The 27,911-nt window shown below is 43.2% G+C and overlaps 1 protein-coding gene across 3 annotated transcripts in view; it reads left to right on the plus strand.

The window, feature by feature from the left end:
- Positions 1–27,911, plus strand: part of evlb (Enah/Vasp-like b) — a 51,054-nt gene that overhangs the window by 1,729 nt on the left and 21,414 nt on the right. The window contains exon 1 of one of the 3 annotated variants that reach the window (XM_021318607.2): positions 7,611–8,415. The exons of 1 other annotated variant lie outside the window; for it this stretch is intronic. In XM_021318607.2, the coding sequence (XP_021174282.2) occupies positions 8,321–8,415 (95 nt within the window). In that variant the 5' untranslated portion in view covers positions 7,611–8,320. Of the gene's footprint in view, positions 1–7,610; positions 8,416–27,911 lie in introns of those variants that run through there. One more of the 3 variants, XM_012866734.3, reaches the window with a different exon arrangement.

Below are 27,911 nucleotides of genomic sequence, written 5' to 3' on the forward strand. Positions count from 1 at the left end.
TGATTAGACCACAGCAGGCTCTGCGTTTTCGCCGAGCGCGGGTTAAATTAAGCTGCCCCGTTTCTTCATGCCACCGCTCGCAGCAGGCTGCTGTGATTTACGAGTCTGCACTGCACGCAGGTGTTCTCTAGGTGGCAACAGCGACTGCACCAACGCGCCACCGCTTCCCTGCCACGCAGCTTCACGTGGGCCATCTCTGCATCCCTGCAAGTCTGGTCCAAGTTCAGGCCGAACACAAGAAGCTGTCGGTGTCAGGTTCTGTTCCCAAACACGTGGGATAAGGCTCAGCTAGAGGGCATGCAGCACTAAAGTACTCTGGATAGGCATTAGCGTTTTACAGATTATTATTATCTTTTTGACTTTACGCCTTATTTTGTATTGAGTGCAACAAAGCAAGCCATGCAGACTCAAACGGATGTCATAAATCGGAATATGTGGATGATTGTTTTCCTTTCTAATATGCTGTAAGCATGTATTTCAGGTTACTTTTTCTGTCTGGTAACTCCTGATGGAAAGTGTTGCACAAAGCATTTTGCATCTGTTTTTTTGCAAAACAAAAAAAAACAAAAAACAAAAAAAAGTCTTTCTGCTTGCATGCAAACGTAATGGCGAGCCACAGTACGCGTAGATCAGTTCGCTGGCTGGGCTTCCCTGTGGTGGCCCTATTTTCTTTGTTAGCGCTGCCAGCTGTTTTATTCCGGATTGTTTCATGCAACTCTAAAAGCAAATTGTGAAATTTATCGAGCCAGTGCCGATAACGGTGCTTGATGCGTATTGACAGAAGCAGCTGGTGGTCTGTGAAGCCTGCTGCGCGACGGCGATAATGGACAAGTGGTTAGCAGAATTGATGCTGGACAGACAGAGCCGGAACCTGTTCTGAAAGACAGGCCAGCACTCTGTGGATGTGCACAGTTAGTCATGCAGAAGTGTAACTAGGAAGTGGGCTGAAAATGATGCATTGATTGAAATTTTTTTGTTGAAGCATAAATCTGAAAAGTTTGCAGTCGGCCCGTTTGTTTGAGATCGTTAATGAACAAACAGCGACGTTAAGGCCCGGGAATAAACTGAAGGTGCATGCCAACACTGCTCACATCTAGATTATGTGCTACTTAGTGTTTCTCGATCCCAGAAAATCTCAGTTTTTGCTTATGACATGACAAAATGTGAAAAATGTCAAATAGCAGAAAGAGCGTTGCCTGAGCCGAAACAGATGCTGGAGCTTGTCTCTGTATTCAGGGAGCTGCGAGCGCCGGTGGAGAGTCAGATACGTCACTCGGCCGTGCAGAGCAGCTCGATTTGAAGTCAAACAGGCGTGAGACTTCTGAGTTACTTTTTGACATGAATATTAATACAAACTGTATTAAGCTTATATTCCATCAGAGTGGTCATAGAAGGTTTATTTCATCATTGAGGGCTGGGTGTCAGGTGTTCCTGTTCTGTGCTCTTTCCGGGTGCATTATTAATGGCTTGTTGATGTCTGGGGCAGGAATCTGAAGCTACAGCACATCATGTAGGATGGCGCTGACATTTATCCTAAATCACTTCGGCGTACACAAAAATAGCGAAGGATGCTTCACCCAGCGGCAGGTGTGAGCGCACGTGACTGCCCTCTTGTTGGAGTGAAAGCGGTTCATTTTGGGTGACGGCAGACTCATTTATGAGTCATAATTAAGCATGCCGAGGCATCCAGAGGCATCGCAGTCAGGCTGATTAACACGTGTGTGTGTGTGTGTGTGTGTGTGTGTGTGTGTGTGTGTGTGTGTGTGTGTGTGTGTTGGGTCAGATAGGGATAATCAAATCTTTGTGAATGAGAAGGAAAGCTTTCCCGCCTCCTTTGCAGCTCTCTCTGCTCTTCCCCCCTGTGTCTCTGCAGCATGATTATAAAAAGCGTGGCCTGTCTGAGTCACGTAGTGTTTATATCCGCTTGCTCTCATGTTCAGTCCCGAGGCGTGAAAAGGGAAGAGAGTGTGTGACAGAAAGCGTCAAAGATCTTCTATCTGTCACACCTCTCGTCATCATTTAATCCCGTTTCCCTCCTCATCACTTTGCTCTCGGGTGGATTTACGGAGATGAAGGGGGGGGGATGAAGGGCAGATTACGTCACGTAGGAATGGCATGTGAGCGCAAAAGATATTTTGTAATTTGACTCGTATTATTTAAACATATATTCCGTCATTTTGTTTGCATTGGGACCTTGATTTAGAGCCGAGGGGTGGTGGAGTTATAAAATACTTTAGCAATAATGGCTTTCCTTTTTATTGTGGTAAACACTGTAAGTCTGTGCCCTCCAGAGAAGCTGCCCTAAACCGCAAAAAGATAAATAAAAATGTCCAGAGCAGCTGGAGGTAGTCAGCTAAAACATAGTCTGGTGTCTGGAGTTGTGCAAAAAGCAAATTAAGTGCATGAAGAAAGTATACCTGGGGTGAACTTCAATCCATTAGAGCTAAATATTTTCAACTTGAGCGACTACAGCAGAAAATGGGACGAACAATTCACAATGAAATGTACAAAACTTAAATAGCACATTATAAGGAATTGATTACTCAAACTAACTCCAGATACTGCTCTAATTTAATCCGTTCCAATGAATGTAACTCCAGGACCCTGTTTCCACCGTTTAATTCTATCCAGCCACCGCATGCAGTCCCACCCCACTCGTTCTCTACAGACTCCTGTAGTTCTGTAATGCAGTTTTTAAAATGAGCAAATCAACAGGATTCACCAATATATGTCTCCTAACATGTCAGCTCCCCTCCCTTGTGAAATTCTGCCTTTTTCTCAGCCAGTTGTGAACTGTCAAGCATCTCATCTGTGAATCTAAATCTTCCACCTCTATGCTTGATCCAGTCCTAACAGCCGTGGTCAAACCCAACCTCCAAGCTCTCCTTCATTGCATACCTGCCATCGTTCACTCCTCACTTACCACTGGAACTGTTCCTACTGCCATTATCACTTATATGCTGAAGAAATCTGGCTCAGATCCCAACAAATATAATAATCTTCTTCGCATTTCTAATTTAGTTTTTATGTCCAAAGTACTTGGGCAAAAAACAGTTGCCTCCCAACTTCATTCTTATTTAACTCATAATAACTTTTATGAACAATTTACACCAAACTAAGCCAGTATATTAAAGGAAATAGATCTAATTGCCTAAGTACGCCGTATGCATGGTTTCCTTTGTCCTTATGCACATAAAGTGAAACCTGGATTTTTATTTATTTATTTATGTTTGCAGCATCGTGTTTTCTTCTATTCATCCATTTACCTGAAGGTCGATCTCAGTCTCCTCATGTCATCCTGCGTGGGGAACTCTCCCACACATGCTGCCTGTCAGACAGAAGGCCGTCCGTCCCTCCTGCTGTGCGCTAATAGGCAGGTTAGAGTAGTTGGCTGCAGCCCACACTTGCTCACACAGAGGGTTGTGTTTACTCACTCCATGCAGAATTGTGCAGTTTAATATTCGGCTGCAGTCTGCTGCTGCTGCTAGCTGTGATATACTATATATATATATATATATATATATATATATATATATATATATATATATATATATATATATATGCTCAACATTGTATGCTGTTGCTTAGGGACCTATTTCTAGATAAAGAACAGACAAACACTGAATTCAAACTCAACCCTTTATTCAACCAACTTTTTACCAAAACTGCAAGTATTTAAAAAATGAAAGAGAACACGTGCTCTCTGGACTCTCTGAAGGGAGCTTGGTTCTTTCGTCTGTGATTGGTTGGGAGGGTGTTGTGACTGTAGTATTAACCTACACGATAGAGAATGCAAAAGGAAGGAAAACTGTTCTATTGAACTTTTTATTTACCCTTTTTTCTATCATCGATATACAGCTATCAATCGATATATATTGTCATTGAATTATCGTCCAGCCCTAATATATATACAGTGGTGTGAAAAAGTGTTTGCCCCCTTTCTCATTTCCTGTTCCTTTGCATGTTTGTCACACTTAAGTGTTTCGGAACATCAAACCAATTTAAACAATAGTCAAGGACAACACAAGTAAACACAAAATGCAATTTGTAAATGAAGGTGTTTATTATTAAAGGTGAAAAAAAATCCAAACCATCATGGCCCTGTGTGAAAAAGTGATTGCCCCCTAAACCTAATAACTGGTTGGGCCACCCTTAGCAGCAACAACTGCAACCAAGCGTTTGCGATAACGTGCAATGAGGCTTTTACAGCGTCCTGGAGGAATTTTGGCCCACTCATCTTTGCAGAATTGTCCTAATTCAGTTACATTAGAGGGTTTTCGAGCATGAACGGCCTTTTTAAGGTCATACCACAACATCTCAATAGGATTCAGGTCAGGACTTTGGCTAGGCCACTCCAATGTCTTCATTTTGTTTTTCTTCAGCCATTCAGTGATGGACTTGCTGGTGTGTTTAGGATCATTGTCCTGCTGCTGAACCCAAGTTCGTTTCAGCTTGAGTACACGAACAGATGGGCGGACATTCTCCTTCAGGATCTCTTGGTAGACAGCAGAATTCATAGTTCCTTTTATCACGGCTAGTCTTCCAGGTCCTGAAGCAGCAAAACAGCCCCAGACCATCACACTACCACCACCATATTTTACTGTTGGTATAATGTTCTTTTTCTGAAATGCAGTGTTCCTTCTACGCTAGATATACTTGGACACACACCTTCCAAAGAGTTCCACTTTTGTCTCATCGGTCCACAGAATGTTGTCCCAAAAGTCTTGGGGATCATCAAGATGTGTTTTGGAGAAATTGAGACGAGCTTTGATGTTCTTTTTGCTCAGCAGTGGTTTTCTCCTTGGAACTCTGCCATGCAGGCCATTGTTGCCCAGTCTTTTCCTGATGGTGGAGGCATGAACGCTGACCTTAACTGAGGCAAGTGAGGCCTGCAATTCTTTGGACGTTGTTGTGGGGTCTTTTGTGACCTCTTGGATGAGTCGTCGCTGTGCTGTTGGGGTAATTTTGGGCGGCTGGCCACTCCTGGGAAGGTTCACCACTGTTCCATGTCTTCGCCATTAGTGGATAATGGCTCTCACTGTGGTTCGCTGGATTCCCAAAGCTTTGGAAATGGCTTTATAACCCATTCCAGACTGATAGATCTCAATTACTTTCTTTCTCAATTGTTCCTGAATTTCTTTGGGTCTCGGCATGATGTGTAGCTTTTAAGGATCTTCTGGTGGACCTTACTGCGTCAAGCAGCTCCTATTTAAGTGATGCCTTGATTGTGAACAGGTGTGGCAATAATCAGGCCTGGGTGTGGCTAGAGAAATTGAACTCAGGTGTGGACAACCACAGTTATAGTATGTTTTAACAAGGGGGGCAATCACTTTTTCGCACAGGGCCATGATGGTTTGGATTTTTTTTCACCTTTAATAATAAACACCTTCATTTACAAATTGCATTTTGTGTTTACTTGTGTTGTCCTTGACTATTGTTTAAATTGGTTTGATGTTCCGAAACAGGAAATGAGGAGGATTGGCAGGTGCAATCAGAACCAACCTGCTCGAGACAGTGGAGATGATGGTAGACTTCTGGAGAACTCCCCACACCGCTTCCCTTCACCATCCTCAACAACACTGTCTACTTTGGATCTTTTCCTAGGAACCACCCTTTCTCAAGACCTGAGGTGGTCCTCACATATAGACACGGTTGGGAAGAAGGTCCAGCAGAGACTGTACTTCCTATGGCAACTCCATAAGTACAACCTACTACAGGAGCTGCTTGTCATCACTGCCATTATTCAGTTTGTCCTGTGTCTGTCAACAATGTCCACAGTCAGTTCTCTGTTTGCAAAAACTAGCCACGACATAGTTACTTCCCCCAAACTTTCTCTCTGATGAACAATCAACAGACAGAGGCCCTAAATCGATACTCTGCATATTTGCACTTGTTCAACTTTGTCTTACTCTTTTAAAAAAACTGTGCTTAAATGCATATTTACGAAAAACGTTTTTTTACTTTCCCTCTTTAGAGATTTATATTTAAATGTCTTCACTGAGAACAACATTGAACCTAAGTCGAATTCCTTATTTGTGTGCACAATCAGAATAAAGCTGATTCTGAAATGTTAGAAAACTCTTGCACATTACAGATACCACAGATGATCATCACAGCTACAACACTGACGCAACTTGTTGTAGTTGTGTCATGCAACTGTGTTTCAAATTTTGCACAGGCATGCGGTCAATGAAGAAGAAGAAGTAGGAGAAATGTTGTGGGAGGGGGAAACTGGATTAACCTATTAACTGGACTGTGCCTCAAATACCGCAGCAATGATTCAGTGATTACATTACTTATAATATCTCTACACTATGAAGATGTTTCACTCACCTCAGCATGCAGGATGCTCGAAACTGAAGCATCCTGCATGCTGGTGGCCCTTATAGATCAGGAGGGAAGCTGATCTTAGTATGAAGTATGAAGAAAAAAACTAAATAAACAAATATGACAGTGACATCACGGAAACGTAAAATATTCTGTCATAATGCCACCAACTGGGAATTTCCCAGCCCTGATGCTAATATATAGGCACTATTCAAAACAGAAGCGCTTTAAAATTGGCACATATATCTGAAAGACATGGCAGGACTCCTTAATTTCTCCTTAATTTCCTCGCGTTTGGACCGATGTAACAGAGGTTTTTAATACACGGCAAGATGAGAAACGTTGTGACTACAGCTTAGAGGGAAAGAAAACACATCATGATTCAACGTTGAATTTACCTTGCTTCACATTTTCTCAGCTTGTCTTCTTGGCATCCTGGCAATTGCAGCTCAAACCTTTAAAACAGCGCTGCTGTGGGGGAGAACACAACCCTGAACTGCACTGTCCGCGGCCATCCACATCGATTACCGGACAGACCGTGTCATCCAGCAATTCTACATGATCAATGGAAACTCCTTCTGGCTGAGCCGACACATTTATGGTGACGTGAACGGAGCCGAGTTATATCAGAAACAAACTTTAGACGGGTCAACATTATGGGAACAGTCAAAATGGGATTTTTTTTTTTTTTTTGGTAAACTGCTTTCAGTGTTGAACCTCTCATTGAGATTAGAGAATGCGTCTGAAAATACAAGAAGGAAACGCTGAATGCACAAATGTCGCTTTAAATGTTGTTGCTCACCTTTTTTAAGCTTCTATTTAATTTGATTTACTTAATATACGCAGCATACTTTTGACTGTGCAGAGCAGACGGACATGTTTGTTTTTTCTCTCTCCACCTGCGTCGCTTTAGGTTTATAGACATCAAGCGTAAGCTGCCGGTGAGCGTGTGTGCAGAAATGCTGGTTTGAGTGTGTGTATGAGTGTGTCTGCTCCGCCCAAGCCTGGCACGCCACATCAAATCACATGCGAGGAAGCGACAAGGGCACAATCAGATGAATTAAAATCTGTCGCTCGTCCTGGTCGCCCCTTTCCCCTTCTCTCCGTCAGGGCTTACGCATCCCCGCCCTGGCCAATCAGGAGGCACGGGTGCCAGGAGAAGAAGGAGGGGTTAGGGCCAGCAGCCTCCAGGGCTGGTTAGGCCATCTCCCTCCTGTCACAGCTGGGAGGGGAGGGGATGGAGGATGGAGGATGGAGGATGGGAGGGGGCACAGAAAAGGGAGGAGGTAATCCAATGAGACAGAGAGAGGGGAGAGGCAGCGCAAAGGCAACGCCTCACAACACCGGGAATCTCTCTCTCGCTCTCCATCTCTTTGACTCCCCCACCCTACTCTTTCTTCTGCCTGTGAAGCGTAAAAAAAAAAAAAAAACCCAAGGACCCTCGTTCTCCATCCAGTCTTCTCTTTGTGGCTGAGGAGTGCCATCGTATTTCAGGCAATTCTCTCATCCATAATTCAGCTCTAATCTCCTCCTTCCATTGGATCTTTGCCCTCGGGAGGGAAAAACAGGATGATTTGATGACTGGAATCCAGCGTTATTCCTCTTAATTCTTTGGGAGACAAGGAGCTATCTTTGTTCTTGCGGTCACAGCTGCTGAGTGGACCAGTAGCTGCTAGTGGGGAAATAGGTTAGTGTGCCTGTTCGGTGCCAGACAGCAGAGGTGACTGCGTGCTCGGTGCACGGAGGAGATGAAGAGGAAGGGATTGCCTTTTTGGCGGTAGCATCCTCCAACCTTTTGCAACCATTCGCGGAGAAGGTGACCGGGGATGTTCCCGCTTCACTCCGACCTTTAGTGGGAGTGTCAGTGACTGATTTCAGGACAGACAAAAGAAGAAAGAGCCTGAGACCGGCCGTTTGTTTTTTGTTTTTTTCTTTTTTGTCGTGCATATAACAGGACTTTACCTGTGTGGCCCAAAGGCTCGCATCCGTCACAATGGACATCAACCTCCAGTCGCATCGATTCTACTTCCCCCAGATCTACTGCGCTGAACCCGGTGTGCAGCCGCAGCTCACCGAGTTCAAAGTCAGGTAGGCTTTCAGACCAGAGAGGAAGGTGCTTTCAGTAAATCCATCAAGGAACGAGAAAACTGTCAGTTATTAACGATAAATCCCCCGGCTTTCATCTCTGTCGCTCGCTTTTCATTTTCCACACAGACTTCCTTTAATACCACATGATCGTTTTTTTTTCCCCACACCAACAGATCCTCCAGCTGCTGCTGCAGCATATAAGGCAGTTCTGTATGTGATGAGTGCTGCTGTGAGTGCCTGGCTGCCCTTGCAGGGGGATGGGGCTGGATGCTGTAATGTATCAGCTAGCTGTGCAGAAAAGTGTCAGGGCCCTGTGAGAACCGGGGGGGGGGCATTGATCGCCTATGAAGAGGATGGCCAAGTTCACAACAGAGAAGCTGATAGTGCTGCAGTTGGGTTAAATTTGCCAATAATGGATCCCTGGTCCTCTTTTTGGGAGCCTGTGTGGCTCTTTTGTCCGCGCGGTGTGTGTATGTATGCCTCTTCTTTTGTCAGTCTTTCTCTCCAATCAAAACTGGAAGTGTTCGGGGCGGCTTGTTGCATCCGGCAGCCAACGGCTGGCGTCATGCTCGCAGGGCCGCCGAAGACGCATGCTCAGATCAGCAACAGCTTCCCCTCTCTTTGTCTCGCTGGGCTGTGATTGTGCTGGATGGAGCTGCTGCACTCAGGTGTTAAAACAACTAAGACACCAGGCTTTGTGATACGGGGAATACGCTATAGTTTCACCGAGAGATGCACTGATCAGGCTTTTCCTGTCTGAAACTGATTTCTGATTTTATTTGAGGTTTTGACCTGTCGGTTTTGATTTTAATGAATTGCGGTAGGGTCCTTTGCTGCAAAAAGGGAACTAAAAGTAAGTAAAGATCTCTTGAAATGTGTGTATTTGTCCTTGATTTGAGTAGGCAACTTTAAATGATCTGCCAATGGAAAAAGATTGTTGCACTTTAAATAGGAACAGCTCATCTCTATCATCTTATTTCAAGTGCAGTGTATCTAATTTTCTCATTTTAGGGGTCAAAATACTCATTCCATTGGCAGATAATCTTATTTTCCTACTGGAATCAAGAGCAGATACACTCATTTTAAGAAAATGTTACTTACTGTTAATTCCCTTTTTGAAGTAATAATAGAGGGTCCAATTTGAAATCCAGCAGAAAATGAAGGAATTACAAAATGATACAGATTCATGCATCAAATCAATTGATCCTTATCTATAACAGATTTTCATAAAACTAAAAAAAGTGCACCAAAGTGCATGTCAGGGCTAATGTGTTGATAGACTGAAATGATAGGAGTTCTTAATTTTAAAGCATTTTAATAAATGTGTAAAAATACTTGATTTCTTCAAGTATTAATAAATAAATAGCTAAATCCAGTAACCCAGGGAGCAATCCTTGCATCGATTGCTTGGCATGTCCTTGTAATCCAATATGAAATACATTTCACAATTCCTCCTCTAACAGCTCTGATTAGTGCAGCTTTAAGGGACTCAGCCGGAGTTTTGCCCCAATAAGCAGCTTTTAGGCTGGCCAGCCGTCATTGCTGGTAAAGCAGCTATTTTAGGTTAAAGCGTGTCACTGTCACGGCCTGGCAGAGTTCCCTGATCGCGCGGTGGAACCCACAGCTGGACCGCGTAGCAATAAGAGGCAGAGAACCGCACAATGCTTCAGGATTTCAAAGGGGATGGAGGGGAAATGTCTTCATGGGTCTGACAGCAGTTCACCTTTCTCTGACTTGATTCCAATCATGTATCTGTGCGACCCAACCCTAACCCCACTGTGGTTCTGTAGACCATCCGCTCGCTACATTTCCTCCCATGCTTTACGCCTCGTCTTTAGTTCACAGCATATTCTGAAATATTGGTGTGCCTCCACAGAGATTAAAAATCTGATGTTTCCACAAAACTAATTCGCGCAATCGCGTTTAGCAAATCCGATTTAATGCAATGGATACACATTTAGAGCAGAGATGTTTTGATGGATATGGATTCAGATCCATGTGTCTATTACTTCATTGCATGCGTTTGCACTTTATCTGCCAAAGAGGGGATCTTATTGTTGGCTGTGTAAATAAAAAAAATGTAATTGGATAGTTTTATTCAGCAGGATCAATATCAAAGAGATAAGTTATTAAACTTATGTTGTTTTGATTCATTACACAGTGTCATATTATTAATATGCTGTCAATTTTGTTAATTTTGATTTACTGCTAACTCAAATTCGCTAATCCCTGTCGCTTCTGCACCATACCACACTTTTTCCTTCCACTCAACTTTTCACTGATATGCTTGGATGCAGAACTCTGTGAACAGGCAGCGTTTTTAGCAATGGGTCACCCTCCTTTGGTGGACATCAAGGACAAGCAATTTGGCCAATGGTTGTGTATATCATAACGTAACATTTATGTATTAAAAATTCCTTTTTCAAAGATTGGTCTTAAAAACTAATTTTTAGGAAGCTGGATTTTTAATAGCTGTGAACTAATCTTAATACAGAAGGGATTACTTTACCCTATCATATTGTTGAATCCTTTATAGAGGCGACTTTATAGAGAATCCTTTATTTATGGTCTAAAGGTCAAAATAACACATTTCCTGTTGTTGGCAGCACTGATCTGCACATAGAGCTGCAATTTACCACAGAACTAAGGTTATTACTCTGAAACATGAACTTGTGGGACCAACATAAAGCAGCAGCCGAAACATTGCTGCAGGCTGTATTGGACTGCAGCTGCTCAGAGCTGCTAATTTTTTTTAGATAAATAAAGACGAGCTTACCAACTTGTAGCCATCACTTAGCAAGTCAGTGTAGAAGAAATGTAGGTTGATGCTACACTTTCTCCTCGATGGGAGAATCCTTCTAGAAAGCTGAATGTCTGCTTTGGGGACTCAGTTTCTTATAGTATGGAATAGAGCTGGAGCAGATAAATACCTGTGCATACAACTGCAGAATTGATTAATCTGAAAGGAAATCTGTCTAAAAGTAGGGTCTAATTGAACAAGAGTATGGTTTTATATATTTTCACAAGCAGGACGTAAACTTCAGCCTAACGCTGTATTATGGTTTTTAAACGTTTCCTTCTTAAACATGTGTTTTCTGTTTTCTTGTGTGCAGGATTTTTGGTTGGTAGCGAATTACTGACAGAAAGAAAAAAAAAAGAATCTATAGAAACCAAAAGAAATGGGGAGGTTGAGAAGAGCAGATGATGGAAGTGAAATGAGAGAGAGAAGCTGGGCGAAAGGAACAGGGGGTGGGGGATGGATGGTGAAGAAAATTCCAAAGCAAAATGAAAGAGGAAGATGCCTATCTCCATCTGTTTATGCGTTAGACAGATGTAGGTGAAGTTAAAGAAGAGCGGATGGTTTGACAGTGTGAGAAAATAGATGTTTAAATGTTTTTGGGTTTGCCATATGTCTTGGGGGAAAAAAAAGCTTTGGGGGAATGCTGGGAAATCTGCACCAGCCAGAGGCTCCATGGTTACCACAGGATCACCACATGATGGCTGGAAAACCATGACAACCAGTGCTGGCCAATCCACTGGACCACAGCTAAACATATGGTGGATGTATGTACAGAACGCCACACGACCACTCTTCCTCTTCCAGTAACAGCAACGTTTTTGGCCCGGCTTATTATATTGTCAGTTTGTGAATTATCAATTTCGATTGCGTTGGACTCGGTTCAAATTAACCTGGATTCAGTTCGTTAACAAAGGATGTTACCTGCGTAGCTTTCGAGGGCGATCCGGTCCTCGTACCCCCACGGCAACAGCTGTGTTTGCGTTCTCGGCACAAAGTCGAGCTTGTTCCCCAGAGACGCTGGAGAGTCCGTTTTACTCCATTAAGGCTGCTCCTTGTCTCTGGTCCTGTTTGTGGTGTTCATGAACAGAATCTCAGGGTGTTGTCTGGAGGAGGCGGGGGGTCTGGTGCGGGAACACCAGGGTCTCAGGTCTGCTGCTTGTGGATGAGCAGTTTGCAGCCGAGTCTAACGGAGCCGTGACGAGGGTCAAATAAATTCATTACTTTTTATTCAAAGAAAAGGATCCGTGCAGATTTCCCAATTTCATTGTAACCCCCTGCAACCACAAGCAAGCTTTCACCTTGAAAGCTTTTGACTTAAACTGGAGAGCCGATACAAAGTGAGTTTTATTGCTGGGGGATTATGTTTTAGGATGAGAGGGGGGGGGGGGGCTTTTTGTTTTTTTTTCAGGATTCCCAGAGGATAGCCTAACGTCAGCGTCGTTATTCCCCACCCCTCACTGCACTGTGGCCTGACAGATTAGTGACGAAGGACGCCGTGAATGTATGTCAAACATACAGGGAGCGCTGCTGGAAATCTGTGAAACGTTCTGGGTCATTTCATTCACTGACTGATGATTTGTAGCACAGGCAGGAAGGAAGGCCAGCGCGCTCCACGCCGGGGTGTGTTTTTCACAGCGGGATGGATCGGATACGGTTTCCCGTCTTCGTGCTCAAAGATACCAATAACCTCTGACTGTGGTCTTTTGAAGGAAAGCACTCAATCTAATGGGTCTAATGTTTAGCTGTAAAAACGGATCATATATGAACCGTCGGCCTCGCGTGTGCGTGCCTATGTGTCTGTGTGTGTTAGTGTGCAAGGCTCTGCAGTAAAAAAGCAGCAGTTTAATGGCCTCCCAGAGAGGAGCAGGGCCTCAGGGTGTCTCCCCAGCTTTAAAAACAACCCAAGTTTAATGCTCCCACTATGTTCCGAATCAGGATTGGCTTTCCTCCCCTTTCCATATGAACATTCATGTATTTTATCTGCCTAACCAAATATACATTATTCTCTATCCATCTGCATTCTTCACTATTTTGCTTATCCTTGTTTTCTCTTCACCTATCCTGTATTTTGGGCTCCTGGTCTCAGATTCACTCACCTTCTAGCATGTTTCAGCTCTGTCTCCTCTCAGCGTGAGCTCTAAGCCGTTCTCCCTGTGCCTTTGGATAATTAACACGTGCGTGGCTTGATTGGGACGTTCTGTATATGTGGACTCGCACACTCGCCAGTGGAGGGTTGGATTTTTGTAACGGGCTCTTAGCAGGACCTCACAGGCAGACGGGGACAGCCCGAGGGTCGGGACGTGGTTTGAAACGTCGTGGTCAAAATCCAATTAGGACGAGATCAAAATTCTCCTCAAACAGCCACCCAGAGGAACGTCTGGCCGCAAGTTAGGACCTCAAACAAAACAAAGAGAGTCTTTCAGGATTTCAGCACAAAGACAAGATTTTACAGAAATATTTGTGTTTTCGGTTTCTTTGTTCCTGTTAGACGTAAAGATATAGTTTCTAGAGCAAGATCTGATTCCACTTGTGATATCCTAAACTAACTGGACATAAATAAACTTTCTGGAGGACATCTTTCTATTGAAGCATTTAGGTTTCCAAAAAAAAAAAATACACAGCAGGCTCCATTGTTTTTAAACGGTGAAACCATCAACAGACCTGGTTCTGTCTGCGGTGGAAGCTTATTTAGCAGGGTTCCCCTCCTGAAGATGGAAAACAGTTCCAGGCAGACCCTCCTTGAAGCAAACACATCTGTCAGGCTGTTTAGTGAGGGGGCAAAGCACCTTTACAACATAAATACAGATTTTACTTTGTAAAAACAATCCAAATACTAGGTAAAAAAAAAAGTATACACACCTCTATTGAAACGTGAGGTTTGTGTGACACACAAACCTGGATACACCAGAATAAATCACTGAAACCGTTTGATAGGATATACAGTGTGCATAATTCAACAGACAGAATATAGCTGTTATGCGGGGAAAGGGTGACAAATAAAATAGCTACAATAATCCGAATGCTTAAACTTATACATCCTTGGAGTAATGCTTTTTTGAAGCATGTGTTAAGTTTATTTCTGCATGCAGTCCTCTTCGATAGAATTGTAATTTTTTAAGTAAAGCAGTGGCTTCACTTAGTAATATTTGCCCGCTCTTCCTTGTAAAAATCAGCCAAACCTCACATTCAACATCAGGTCAGCCCACACGATTAGCCAGATTTGGTTACTGGCTATGGCTAAGCCTTACATTAATGCTAGTGGTCTGCAGCGGAAGTCATTCTTCATTGTTAACTTGGATTTATGCTAGGACACATGGCAATGCTGAAAAGGACTAACCTGACAACAGCCAGCTGTATGTATCGCTCCGCCTAGCTCCACTCACATACATCTGGGACACGGCTCATTGAAAATGATTTCCCCAACCAAATTTTTGGTCTGGCCAATCAGGACGCAGGGCGGGTGTTTCATGGATGTGACGTAGTGGAGAAGCCACCGTGAGATTCCAACAACAATGGCGGCTCGCATCGAGGAAGCAAGCGTTAGCATTGATGCTGCTATTTCCTCCGTGTTGTCCAATCTATCTGATATTGTTTCATTAAAAGAACATCAGAGAACGGCTCTGAAGGCTTTTGTTGGTGGAAACCATGTTTTCGCCCTTCTCCCGACCGGATTTGGCAAGTTTTGTTTTCCGGGGCGCGTACGCGGACGCGCCCCGGAGCGGTTAGCGGTTAGCGCTAACCATATTGGGAGGCCTATTAGTCCTCAACGCGGTCCGCCCGGGATCGACTCCGACCCGCGGCGCTTTGCCGCCTGTCTCCCCCCCCCCCTCTTCCTGTCAGCTCACTGTCAATAAAAGGTGTGCCACTACAGTGTTTCCCGCATGGATTTGCTTATGCGAGGCGGACCGACCTGCGGAGCGGGGGGGGGGGGGGGGGTGGATGACTTTTTCTCCGCGGAGCGGAGGGGGGGGGGGGTGGACGACACGTTTTCCGCGGCCGCCTCGCCAAGATAGCGCTGCGGGAAACCCTGCACTAGAGCCTCAAACCATAGACATCATATACGTAGACGCCCCATTGTACGCTGCCGGCCGCTGGGCCGACGTGCCTACATGGCGGCCATCTTGGGTCAGACCACAGATCAGACATCTGCTGTCAAAATGAATAGGAGGCAGCTCAGATCTCATTTTAATCATATGTTCACAACGCTCGTGACATTTCAGACAGATTACATATATTTATTCAGAACCAAAACTATTTAAATTGAAGTCAAACTGGATGAAAAATGTACATGCACTTACATATTTTGCAGTTATATATTAATCTAATATACACACACAATTTATACACACATAAATTTCTCTCTCTTTCTTCCTATATATATATATATATATATATATATATATATATATATATATATACTGTATGTATAGGCTATGTACACAGACACAGATCTACAGACAACAGCACTGATCTACATAGGAGCAAAACTATATACAGACAAGTGAGAGCAGAGGTGCTCATAACAGCATTTAAAAATTATATATTACAAACCGCAATCTGGGGGGAAATAAATCAACAAAAAACCTTACGCATCTAAGAATCAAATACATTACAAAATCATAGCAAAAACTGTATAATATCCCCCCCACCACAAATCATGTCTATCCAGTAATTTAGGACCATTTTGTTTGTTTTTGGTGTTTAATGTACTTTTCTCTGCTTCCATCCCTGCTACCCATTAGCACATATTGTGTTTATGCCAGAAAAACTGTAACTGTAAAGCATGAGGAATATCTATTATAAAATCTTACTTATGGAAAGTAATTCCCCAGGATCTGGTTTCTAGTAGGCCTATCCTTTTATTTGCGCACCCATAAGCGGAGTAAAAGTCAGGCTTCCTGGGACGTAGCTCTGGAAGTTTGCTTACTTTCAATACAAAATCGAAATTATATATTAAGTTAGACAATAATTTAATTTCATTCAATTGGTCCCATGTAGCCCCTAAAGGGGTGACGTTTCAGTCAGTTGATTTATCTGGAAATCGGGTGAGAATTCACCGCATTCAGAGTGTCTGAAAACATAAAGTACATTTTTCTGAATTGACTTGTATTCTCTCTGAGCGCAGCTAGGTCTGACCTAAGATGGCCGCTCTGTCGGCACGCCTCTCACCCGAGGACGCGGCGTCTACGTATTCATGTCTGTGCCTCAAACACATAAAAAAAAAAAAAAAAAAAGTTTTTTTTTTTTCGGCGTCGGTCTCATCAGCGTCACGGGTTAGCTTCGGTGTGAGTGGTTGAAATAGCACGTTGATAAAGATGACAGACAAGTGGCTTATCCAATCATATGCAAGGAGTTTTGATAAGGCCCAGCCTTCAGTAAAGGCAATGCCTATGGCGGTGTCCCAGATGTATGTGAGTGGAGCTAGGCGGAGCGATACATACAGCTGGCTGTTGTCAGGTTAGAAAAGGACACTCCTCTGCAGCTTTCTAGCAGACACTTGACAATTTGGGTGAAAACTGACTATTGGAACTTCTCAGATTAAGAATCAACAGTTTCATGATGCTGCCACCTCCTTGTCTTGCTGTGAGTTGGCCTTATCTTTGGTTGGGACATCTAGATTATGTCCCAACCAACCTGGAGCCCAACCTTGGCGTTATGAGTTGGGTTTTATCAGACGGTAACACATTCTACCATAAGGTTATAGAGGAATTTGGCCAGGCATGTTTTTCTTTAAAAGAAAAGGCTTCTGTCTTGCTATCCGAATCCTCTTTTCCCATGTGTGCGGTATGAAGGATGCATAAGTTCATTTTCACATGTAGATTCCTCAGCTTTGCAACAACAATGATGCAACAGAAACCCTCAAGACTGAGAGGCTGGTGAATGGAGTTCATTACATCTGCAGAAAGGCAACAATCGGGGCAAAGCTGGGTGGTAAAAAGCTAAAGCAGCCAAAAGCCTCTGCAGGGATTTCAACCCGGCTGAGCGTTTTTCAGCTATTCCCCTGCACATTCCTTTTCATAGTTCCCTCTATTGGATTTTTAGTAAACTGACCCTTGTTTATTTTTTATTTTTTTACCCTATCAGCCGACTGACATGAGTTTCACAATAGATTAACTTGTTTTTATAGGTCAGCAGTTAACTAATCTGGGATCCAGTGACCGTGTGTTATGTCTGCTGATGCTTCTGTTATGTCAGAGGATTTGGACTTCTTTGCAAAATCACAAAAACAGGAAAAAAGCTGAAAACACTATAAACCGCGGCGGTACAGATACAGACAAACCTCTTTTTTGTCTTTTTTCTTAGACATGAAGGGTTCTGTTTGACTTACAGAAGAGCAGGAAGGGGTAGGTATTTGGTAATGTGAAAGCCAGGAATGGGAAATATTGCTTTCTGCTCAGGGCGGCATCTCCAGCCGATGGGAACCGGTGTCCTCTGTGAGCGCTGTCAGGAAAGTGGATCAGGAGTGGCTAAAGAAGTTGATGTCTGTGCCAAATTAAAGGATCATTTGTGTTTTTTTAAGGAGTTTCGATTACATTAACTTGTTTGAAATCGTACAAATTATTACGCAGCCTGGTGAACTAATGTGAATTATTCCACGCTGAGCTGTTGTTCTTTAAAACGCAATTTGAGGTCTATCAATGTTTTTATTTTTGGAAAATATTAAAAAATCTTAAAAAAAAGGAGACACTTGTGACAACAGTATTAAAGTTTTGTACTGAAAACAGTTTATTGAAATAGAAAAATGACCAACTAAACTAAATATTACTATATTAATTTGAGCTTTTTATCCCCTGGAATGAATAATGCATGCATGCTGGCCCCACATGGAGGTCGTGACACCCTGATATCACAGACTGGACCTCATGTGGCTTTCCCCAGGTTGAAATGATTTGCCAGTGCTGTTCAGATGCTCAGCATTAGCTCTGAGAGGCGAGAAAACTCCTGAATGCTTGACGCAACAATGCGCAGCAGCAGTAAAACTCCTCCCTGTCTGTGCACACTCTTCACAAGCTTTCAGCCGGAATTAAACTATAAATTCAGATCTGTTTTATGGCACCGAAATGGGCTCTTATACCTTTTGGCTATCCTGGATAACCTCTTAGCAAAGCACTGACACTGAGAAGAGGGCCACAAAGGCACAACCCCCCCCCCCCCCCCCCCCCCCCCCCCCTCCTAAAGCAAGGAGAGATGCTGGGTAGGAAGCAAACAACTCCACAAGGATTCAGAGGCTGCATCCAGAGACACTTATTCAGTGAGAGAGGACATATCACAGTGTTATACCAAAACATAGTGGAGTCTTTAATTAGGCTGCAGCCCGTCTGAGGCTGTCTTTTATTCATGTCTTGCTGCTCATTCATCTTTTCTGCACAGCCATATTTTCTAGGCCAAGCTAATATCCCCCTCTGGTTGTCATGCCAACAGATTAGCATGCCTTAGCGTGGTTCCAACAGGCAGCAGGATGAGCTGGGAGCATGTGACGCTGCACATGTGTGGGGGTCTCCTCTGCTTCGGTCATAAGGTTCGAACTGGGCTTTAAAAAAATAAAAAAAACACAATCTGAATTTTGTGCACTTCTCTTAGACCTTGCATCCGTTTTCCCACCTTATCCTCTGTGTCCTCGGGTCATTTAAAGGGATCTGTGATCATTGCTGTGTTTAGCACAAGACACATTTGTGTCTCTCCAGTCGTCCACAGCTGAAAAGGGAGACTTTAGTAGTGGGAGTCCAATAAGATGACTTCTACAAACTGCATTTTTGTCTTGATGTTAATCTCCAGGATCACGTCCAACACTAATGGATGTTACTTTGCGGCACGAGCCTCGTCTTTGTTCACGTTTCACCAGTTTTCCTGTCGCAGCTCCAAAGATTACCCAGCATTATTTGCAGACCTGGAACCCGGTTCAGCCGGGGCCATTTATTTATAGGCTTCTTCTCTGCAATTGACCCATTTGGTTTGTTTTATAACTGTTTGTATTACAGCAGCCTCGCTGTGTAAAAGTCAGCTGTCAGCGCTGGCACATTTTTCCCCTCTCCAGAGTTTTCTTTTTTTTGCTCTCATTGGCTCGTTTTTTTCCCACAGATCGGCAACCCCTTAACCTCAGAAATACAACCGAGCGTGCAGCGCGCTTATGTTACTGCCCACCATTTTGTATGATGGTTTACATTCTTCAAGCCTGGCCACATAAAGGTGGGATGATTCCCCCCCCGCAGGACAGGAACATGTAAACACAAGCTGTAACGCTGCGCTCATTTATCAGCTCACGTGTCACATAAGTTGTGCGCATTTTACCACAATCAGTGTCAGTCATTTTAACAGAGCAGAAATAAAACCCTGAAAGGAAATGGATATGTGATTTTTCAAAAAATAATGTCCATTGGTGTAGCTCTTACAAGGTGAGACATGGTGGTGGCAGCATCATGCTGCGGGGACAGGGAACCTGGTCTGTGGTGATGTGAAGATGGAAGGAGCTACATATGGGTCGGCCACAGAAGACAAACCTGTTAGAGGCTTTTTTTTTGTGTAAGGAATAACTCAAATTCAAGACCTTAATCTAACAGAGAAGCAAGACGTTACAGATGCTCTCCTTCCCTCCAGACTGAGCAATTTTGAAAAGAAGGATGCACAACAATTTCAATCTCTACGATGTGCGAAGTTCTGGGAGGCGTAAGCCGAAAGATTCACAGCTGCTATTCCTGCAAAACGTCGCTCCTACAAAGTATGAATACAAAGGCTCGCTACAATATACTTTGGAAGCAATCTTTTCTTTCCCCTTTTGCTTACTTAATTTAATTATTAGTAGTTATCAATGCATCGCTTTGTGTGGGTCTGAACCATAAAATCCCATTAAAACAAACTGAAACATAAAAACACGTCACGGGGCATGACTACTTCCTCCAGGCACCGCGTATTCCAGAAGGGCAGGAAGGTTTCTGCAGAGCAATACCAGCTGACATACCAACAACATATGCACTATTTTTAGATCAACGGCAGCAAAGGCTTGAGCAACTTTCATGGAAATGTGTAATAGGCTCAGAAATCAATTAGTCAATCTTGTATATTACGTACTTGTCCCAGTGGTTGGGCTACAGAGACATTTTAACTCAGTTTATCCCATTTTCTGTGTGAGCTCAGGTTCAGCTGAGGCTCCGTCTTCTTGCCTTAGCACACTTATAAATCTTTAAGCTGTCAGCTGTTCTTCTCTCTGCTTTATGCAGCTTTGATGTTTAATGCAGCCATCTCTCACAAACATAGAAACACACACACACACACCTGCTGGCATATATGGAAGATGTTTCACTGCGCCACATTTCTGGCTGCTCTTCCCTGGCCAGAAATGTGGCGAGGAGGATCCTTCGTCATTGTCCTGCTGTCTGCAGAAACAGAGAACATTTTGTGAGGGACTTAGATACAGAGACAAACAATTTGTGGTGCCGATTGTTCTGCCCGCTCACTCTGGAGATTTCGCTGTTCCCTGCCAGCAGCCGGCCACGGGACACAAAGAGCCTTTTCTGTGATCTGCCTTTTTCACTTCAACTAATTCTGCAAAAAAACAAACAACTTTAATGCATGAAGACATGAAGAGAGTCACTGTGGTGAAAATAAACGCTGTTTGTTTCTTTTCATCAAACTACATTTTGAGTTTGCATCTCCTTAAGTTTGGGTTTGTAGCTCTTTAAACGTCTTCTCAAGGAAGGATTGATTATTTAGACAGTAGGACCCATTGCAGCACTGAAAACTACTGATAAATAAAGTTACACTGTACTGTTAAAAATGTTCTCTCGCCCATCCAAATAATTGAATTTGGTCGTTCCAACCACTTACATGACCAAAGGGGCTTAAACTCCCGTAGCTACACAAGCAGGCTTCTTCTACAAACATTTGTGAAACAGCTGGTCGCTCTCAGGAGCTCAGTGAGTTGTCAACATGCTGTGATAGGATGCGTCGTAAAATATCCTCCGTACTAAATATTTCACGGGCAAATGTTTACCCTGGGTCTTTCTGCATGGAGTTTGCATGTTCTCCCTGTGCATGCGTGGGTTCTCTCCGGGTACTCCGGCTTCCTCCCACAGTCCAAAAACATGACTGTTAAGGTAATTGGCCTCTGTAAATTCTCCTTAGGTGTGAGTGTGTTTGTCTCTGTATTGCCCTGCAATAGACTGGCGACCTATCCAGGGTGCAACCCCGCCTCTCACCCATTGACAGCTGGAGATAGGCTCCAGCGGCCCTCGTGACCCCAACAGGGATAAGCGTGTTGGAAAATGAATGAGTGGATGTTAGAGGTGTCATCATAAAGAAGTTAAGTGATTGGGGATGACAGCAACTCAACCATGCAGTGCTGAAGTGGCTGAAAAGGTCAGTGGATGGGAAGGTGCATAGTGCGTTGAGCTCAAAGGACTCAATGCAAAAGGTTGTATGCATCACAAAAAAAAAAATGTGTTGCTGCTGATAGGTGTTGAGTTTTTGTGCACCACTGTGCAACATCATGACAGAGACGCCACTGGTCCCAAGGCACTTTGCAAAAGAAATTTATGAAATAAAATTCAATAAATAACAATCAGATTCAGTCCAATCAGCCAGATTCCAAATCTATTGCATGTATTCCAATTGGTCCTAGTAATAATGCAGTCCAGTTTAGTTTATTGTTCAAAATGGTTAAAAGTTTCCTATCTAAGGAAGCCCAACAGATTGTCCGTCATTGTCTCACTCCTTCTGGACAAGCGTGTAGTGACAGTAGACAGTCACTTCAATTGTGTCCTTGCCTTTGCAGCAATCCCTCATCCCAAGCATGCGTGGAGGAGACTGTAAGACCTGCCTTCCTGTCCAACATCGGTGTCTGACCTCAGAAATGTCCTTCAGGAAGGATAGTTAAAATGTCCATAAATTCTCTTTGTGGAAGCAATCACTGTTAAAATACCAAATGGTGGCTTGACATCATGTACACTCTGTCAAGAATGAGATGAAACTGATTGTAGTTTCAGCAACTTTGGTGCAAAGTCATTTTGTGCATGTTGGAATAATTTTCTCGCTCTTATCATATATTAGATTTTTAATGCAAATAAAAGGTGTAAATGGAGAGCTACTTTGTCACAATCGAGACACTGTTCCTAGAATGCTGAAGATCATCTTGTTTTGAACTCCAGGCTTTTTTTTTTTCTTGCTTCTTCACCTTACCCGTCAATATATTTGCATAATGCTTGCGCCGCCTTTAAATGAGAATGTCATAAGCACGCTGGATGTCCCAATTCTTACCGGCGTGACCTTTTCTGTTTGTGTGAAACAACATTTCAGAGCCTCCTTGAGTCCAATCATCACACATATGCAGGGATCCGCACACTCAGGTTGTGTACGCTTGTTTTCAGCAGTGGAGGACTCATTGACCCCCAGCAGCAGGCGGCAAGGACTCATTAGGCTGCTCCAGCAACTTCACTGAACTCAAAGCTGCGTCGCTGCAGCTTCACACATCAAACCGTAGCGTCCGTCTTTGGTACCTGACAGGACTGAGCTGATGCTTCCCCTCTGAATCTCTGCCCTCAGGGTTTTGTTTGAAGGTAGTGTCACTGGTTATGTACCGCTGCTCTATTTTTTTTTTAGACAGTAACTTAGTGGTTGGTCATACATTCGACAAGCGATAGAGTGGCTCACATTCTGGGTTTTGTTAAAGGACATATGTCCGGCTAGGTTTGTGCTGTTTTCTGTGTGCATGGTCTGCATATGCGCAGCTTTGCTCCTCTCTCGTCGGAAGAAACTTTCGATAAAATGTGTTTTTAACAGATTTCTTTAGTTTAGCTAGCAGCAGCAGCATTACTCAGCAGCTGATCATCTTGGCTTACATCAAGGGAGGACAGGGGTGATAAAATCTACTGCCTCATCAGAAAATGTTACCCAGAACACTGTCATTCCCACATAATGGAAATTATTAGTCTAACGTTCATGGTTTTTTATTCTTTATTCTATTCATTTGCAGGTAACACGTGATTTGAGGCTCAGGCTGGTCTTTTTTGCACAATCCAAAAAAATCAAGTATTTACCTACCATTAAAACAGTAGGTAGAGTTTCCATGGCTTGCACCAATATAAAGGCCTCTTATTTTCAGATGATATTAACCTGCTTTGTAATTGCAAGCTTGCAGATTATATTGTTCTTTTTTGAATCCCTGTGAAAACTAACGCTGGTCTCTATCAACTTGAAGCTAAGTTAAGGACACCTGCTCGGTTTTCAATGCCCCGTTGTTCTGGACGGATCAAAACTGGAGTGTGTGGACATGCGTCTTCACTGCGTGAGCAAGCTGAGTGCAGAGACGAACATACAGCCCATGTGTGCTGCTATTTTAGTCCGACTTGTCTTTGTTATCCGCGCACCGCTGCCTTGAGCAGCGTGGCCCTCAGAAAGTGGAGCAACAACAGAGTGGCTTTGATGCTGCGATGTCTGCGGGGTAGTGAGCCGTAATATCTGCTGTAAGTTTTCTCGTGGAGCGCTGAGCCACCCACCAGCCCAGATTGCTGTAAAAAACATGACTGACAAATCTACATGCCCAAAGCTGCACACACTGGCAGAGGCGCACGTAGAGAAAGCATCCATACCCCTTTGACTGATGCACTTTCCTGATTTTATTTCATACAACAAGCTTATAATCGTAACGTGACCAAATCTGAGAAGATTCAAGAATCGTGAACCCTTCTTGCAAGCTGCCGTTTTATCAACCGAGGCGGCAAAGTTTCCTGAAGCAGATTTTTCTTTTTTTAAATGAACAGAAAGGTTGCTCTCCGCTTCAGAACAATTCATAGATAGGTAGGATCTCAGTTGATGGCTCTAAAATGAATCGGACATGTGAGAAAATCAGCCTCCAGTCGGACCATTACCAGTTATTGTGGGAATTTCAATTCTGCCAAATCATCCACAGAGGAGAAGATCAAAGCCGTTCTTATGAGTCCTGCTTCAGGGTTTTCTTTTTCTAAAGCGTGCAGCTTTTAATTAAGTGTGTCTGTTTTTTTTTTTTTTCTCCCCATGATTTCTGTGAGTCGACAGCATATCTGTTTACTGTGACAGCTCATGGCTGCGCTGCTCATTTCCAATCGGGGGATGGATGCTGGAAGAGGAAATTATCTCGCCACCAGACAGGAAGCACCAGAAATAGAGACATGGAGGAACTTGATGCTTTGACATCGTGGGTTAGAGCGAAGGAACGTGACGGGACCAGGTGTTATAAAAGAAACACATTTTGCTCTGGATAGGAATAATTTATGACTGAAAGTAAAAACGTTTTGACAAAACGCCCCAAATCCCCTGAGACAAAGGAGAAGGAAGCTCAACGAAGGTGTCGAGTGTGTATATAAGAATTTTGCATCTGCTATTTTGGAGAAGTAAAATTCAATTCAATTCAATTCAATTTTATTTATATAGCGCCAATTCATGAAACATGTCATCTCGAGGCTCTTTACAAAGTCAAAATCAATCATATTATACAGATTGGGTCAGATTATACAGATTGGTCAAAAATGTCCTATATAAGAGAACCGGTTGATTGCATCAAAGTCCCGATAAGCAGCATTCACTCCTGGAGAAGTGTAGAGCTACAGGGAGAGTCGTCTGCATTGTCCATGGCTTTGCAGCAATCCCTCATACTGAGCAAGCATGAAGTGACAGTGGAAAGAAAAACCACCCATTAGCGGGAAGGAAAACCTCCAGCAGAACCGGGCTCAGTGTGAACGGTCATCTGCCTCGACCGACTGGGGTTACAGAAGACAGAGCAGAGACACAACAAGAGAGACAAAAAAGCACAGAAGCACACATTGATCTAGTAATCTGTTCTACATTAGATGGTAATAGCAGGTGATCCGTCTTCTCTGGATGATGTCACAGTTAACAGAACGCCAGACCAGGTGTACCTACTATGAAGATAAAAGAGAGAGAACAAAAAGTTAAAAGCAGAAATGATGACAAGCAATGCATAATTGAAGAACAGTAGAACTCGATAGAGTGAGAAATATAGATCCTGATGTCCTCCAGTAGGCTAAGCCCATAGAGGCACATCCCTATAGGTAGGTCAGGGCAACATAAGCCACTCTGACTATAAGCTTTGTCAAAAAGGAAAGTTTTAAGATTAGTCTTAAAAGTAGACAGGGTGTCTGCCTCATGGACCAAAACTGGGAGTTGGTTCCACAGGAGAGGAGCCTGATAACTAAAGGATCTGCCTCCCATTCTACTTTTAGAGACTCTAGGAACCACCAGCAGACCTGCAGTCTGAGAGCGAAGTGCTCTGTTAGGAACATACAGGGTAATCAGAGCTCTGATATATGATAGAGCTTGATTATTAAGGGCTAAAAACGAAAAAACAGGTGAAAACTTGAGGAACTGTTTGGAATTTAGAAATCTGGATGAATGTTTGATGCATTTATCATCACATGCCCTCATTAATCTGACTTCAGACTAATAGGGATCTGTTTTGACTTGTTTGGTGCTTAAAAACCAGGATTATGTACCATTTTAAAGTTGTTTTGCTCTAATAAAATGGGTCCAGATATAAATGTTGTTGATGTTTTACCTATTAAATACTTAATACAGCCTTTTAGGGCACATCTTATTTACGTAAGCTCTAAGTTGCCTTGCCCAAATTTTCACTCATAACATACAAATTTGTTCTCAACTATTTCTTCAGTTGTGTCTTGAACCTTTCCAAGGTCGACCAGTCCTGGGTCAACTTCAAATCCTGGCTATCTAATTTGGCAAAGTTTATGCTGAAACATGTGGTTTCATAGAACAGCAATGCAAAAAAAAAAAAAAATTATACTTTGGAAAAACAACCTAAATTTAATTTGAAACACCCCAATGGGATGCATTGTGTGTTTTCACCCTCTAGGTTTTAGTTTTCCTTAAATAGCTACACTGCATGTCACCTTAGAGACTGATTACCATGCCTTCGCAGTCAGTTTGCCACAGTTATGGCAATAAAAATGAAAGCAAACAGGACGAAGAGCTACGGCTGTACTGTAGAGACCCTTGGGTGCTTTTATACCCTCATGAAGTTGCTTTCAGTGCTTGTATGGTCTGTGGGTGTCATTGTTGTCTCTGGCGTCAAGGTTATGGTGTTCAGATTCTCAGAGGAAGCAGATTACGTTTAATCCGGACGGGGGGGATAACACGTTCACTCAAATCTCTTGATCAGGCAAAGGAGATTTTTATTGAACATATCTGTGATAGAGATTGGAGAAAACTGGTTCTGCAGCAGCTCCGTCTGTCCCAGCAGGCTTGATTTTTACGCTTGCCCCATTTGGCAGCGTACGGAGCCTGGATGAAGACGTTTAAACTCCGCGTGCTTCGCGTTTACACGCATACATGCGCCGGCGTCATGGTAAATTCATAGGCGCCTTATTTATTCATGCTCTGCACAGCGGTCGCTCAACATGCCACTCACATGGCATGGAGAGATCTGCGAGGCGTTCCCGTCTGTGTTTGTGTGTGACTGCGTCCCGTAGCCGTCAGTCAGAATAAACCTCTCTTCTTTTTGCTCCCGTCTCCGTCTTCTTCACCCACTTGCCTGCTGCGTGTCTACTCCGGTCTCTCTCTCAGCACAAGAACCTCATTTATTCATGCTTCCGGGCCCACAGTGCCTTTTTTTTTTTTTTTTTTTTAGCCAGCTGCCTAGAACGCTGTTTAAAAAATGAATGGACTCGGCGAGTTAACCAAAATAAATTAAACACATCATTGCCCTGCTGGGGCTGATCTGGAGTGCACTTCAAAGTGACTCATGCGGTGTAGATGTAGACAGTAAGATGAAAGCCAGGAGATACCGGCAGATTCCTCTAGCTTGATATAGCAGGAGGAGACGTAGGCCTGAAGACGTTTGGTTCTGGTTCTGTGTGTTTCAGATGATTTATCTTTCTTTTCTTTTATTACTTAGAAATGAAAGCAGGCAGAATCATTATTCTGAATGGAAAGACGGTGCTTTCTTTTAGTAATAGCCCAACTTCCACATTTGTCAGGACCCCTAGTAAATAAGATAAGATAAGATAGGCTTTATTGATCTCACGTTGAAGAAATTCACTTGTCCCATCGGCTCGATAAGCAATCAATAGTCAGAAGAAGGTGCCAAAAGTAGGAAAAGGTGCATCAGTTATATACAGTGCATCTTCATATATATAGTGGATCAAAAAGAAAATGAGAAAAAAATAAGAATAAAAATACAAAAGTAATCAGAGTAGGCAGATGATGTCATATGTACATTCACGGTTATATACAGTACATATACATATGTATTGACATATATATACTTGGTGATAGCAGCAGAAGTCACTTCTTTCAGGATTAATGCACGGCTTATCGCACAGTGATTTAGATAGATTATTGCACATTGGTTATTGCTCATTAGTTATTACAGTTCTGGTTACAGTTACAGTGCAGCATTGTATAATCTGGTAGCAGCAGGAATGAATGATCTGCGGTAGCGCTCCTTTTTACAGACAGGATGTCTAAGTCTGGCACTAAAGGAGCTGCTCAGCTATGTGCAAAAACGGTTAAAATAATCGAATCTTTTACTGCAGCCGTTGCCACTGAAAAGTAACTTGATTACAGTTATCAGATTTATTTGATTTAAATGATTTACAGACATTTTGCCAGATATAAGTTAGAAAGGACAGAAGCTATCCTGTGACCCGGCACAGGGATAGTCGAGATCAGTTATCATGTTTTACTATAAATA

The sequence above is a fragment of the Fundulus heteroclitus genome, unplaced genomic scaffold, assembly GCF_011125445.2.
Source record: "Fundulus heteroclitus isolate FHET01 unplaced genomic scaffold, MU-UCD_Fhet_4.1 scaffold_76, whole genome shotgun sequence".
NCBI classification, from domain to species: Eukaryota; Metazoa; Chordata; class Actinopteri; order Cyprinodontiformes; family Fundulidae; genus Fundulus; species Fundulus heteroclitus.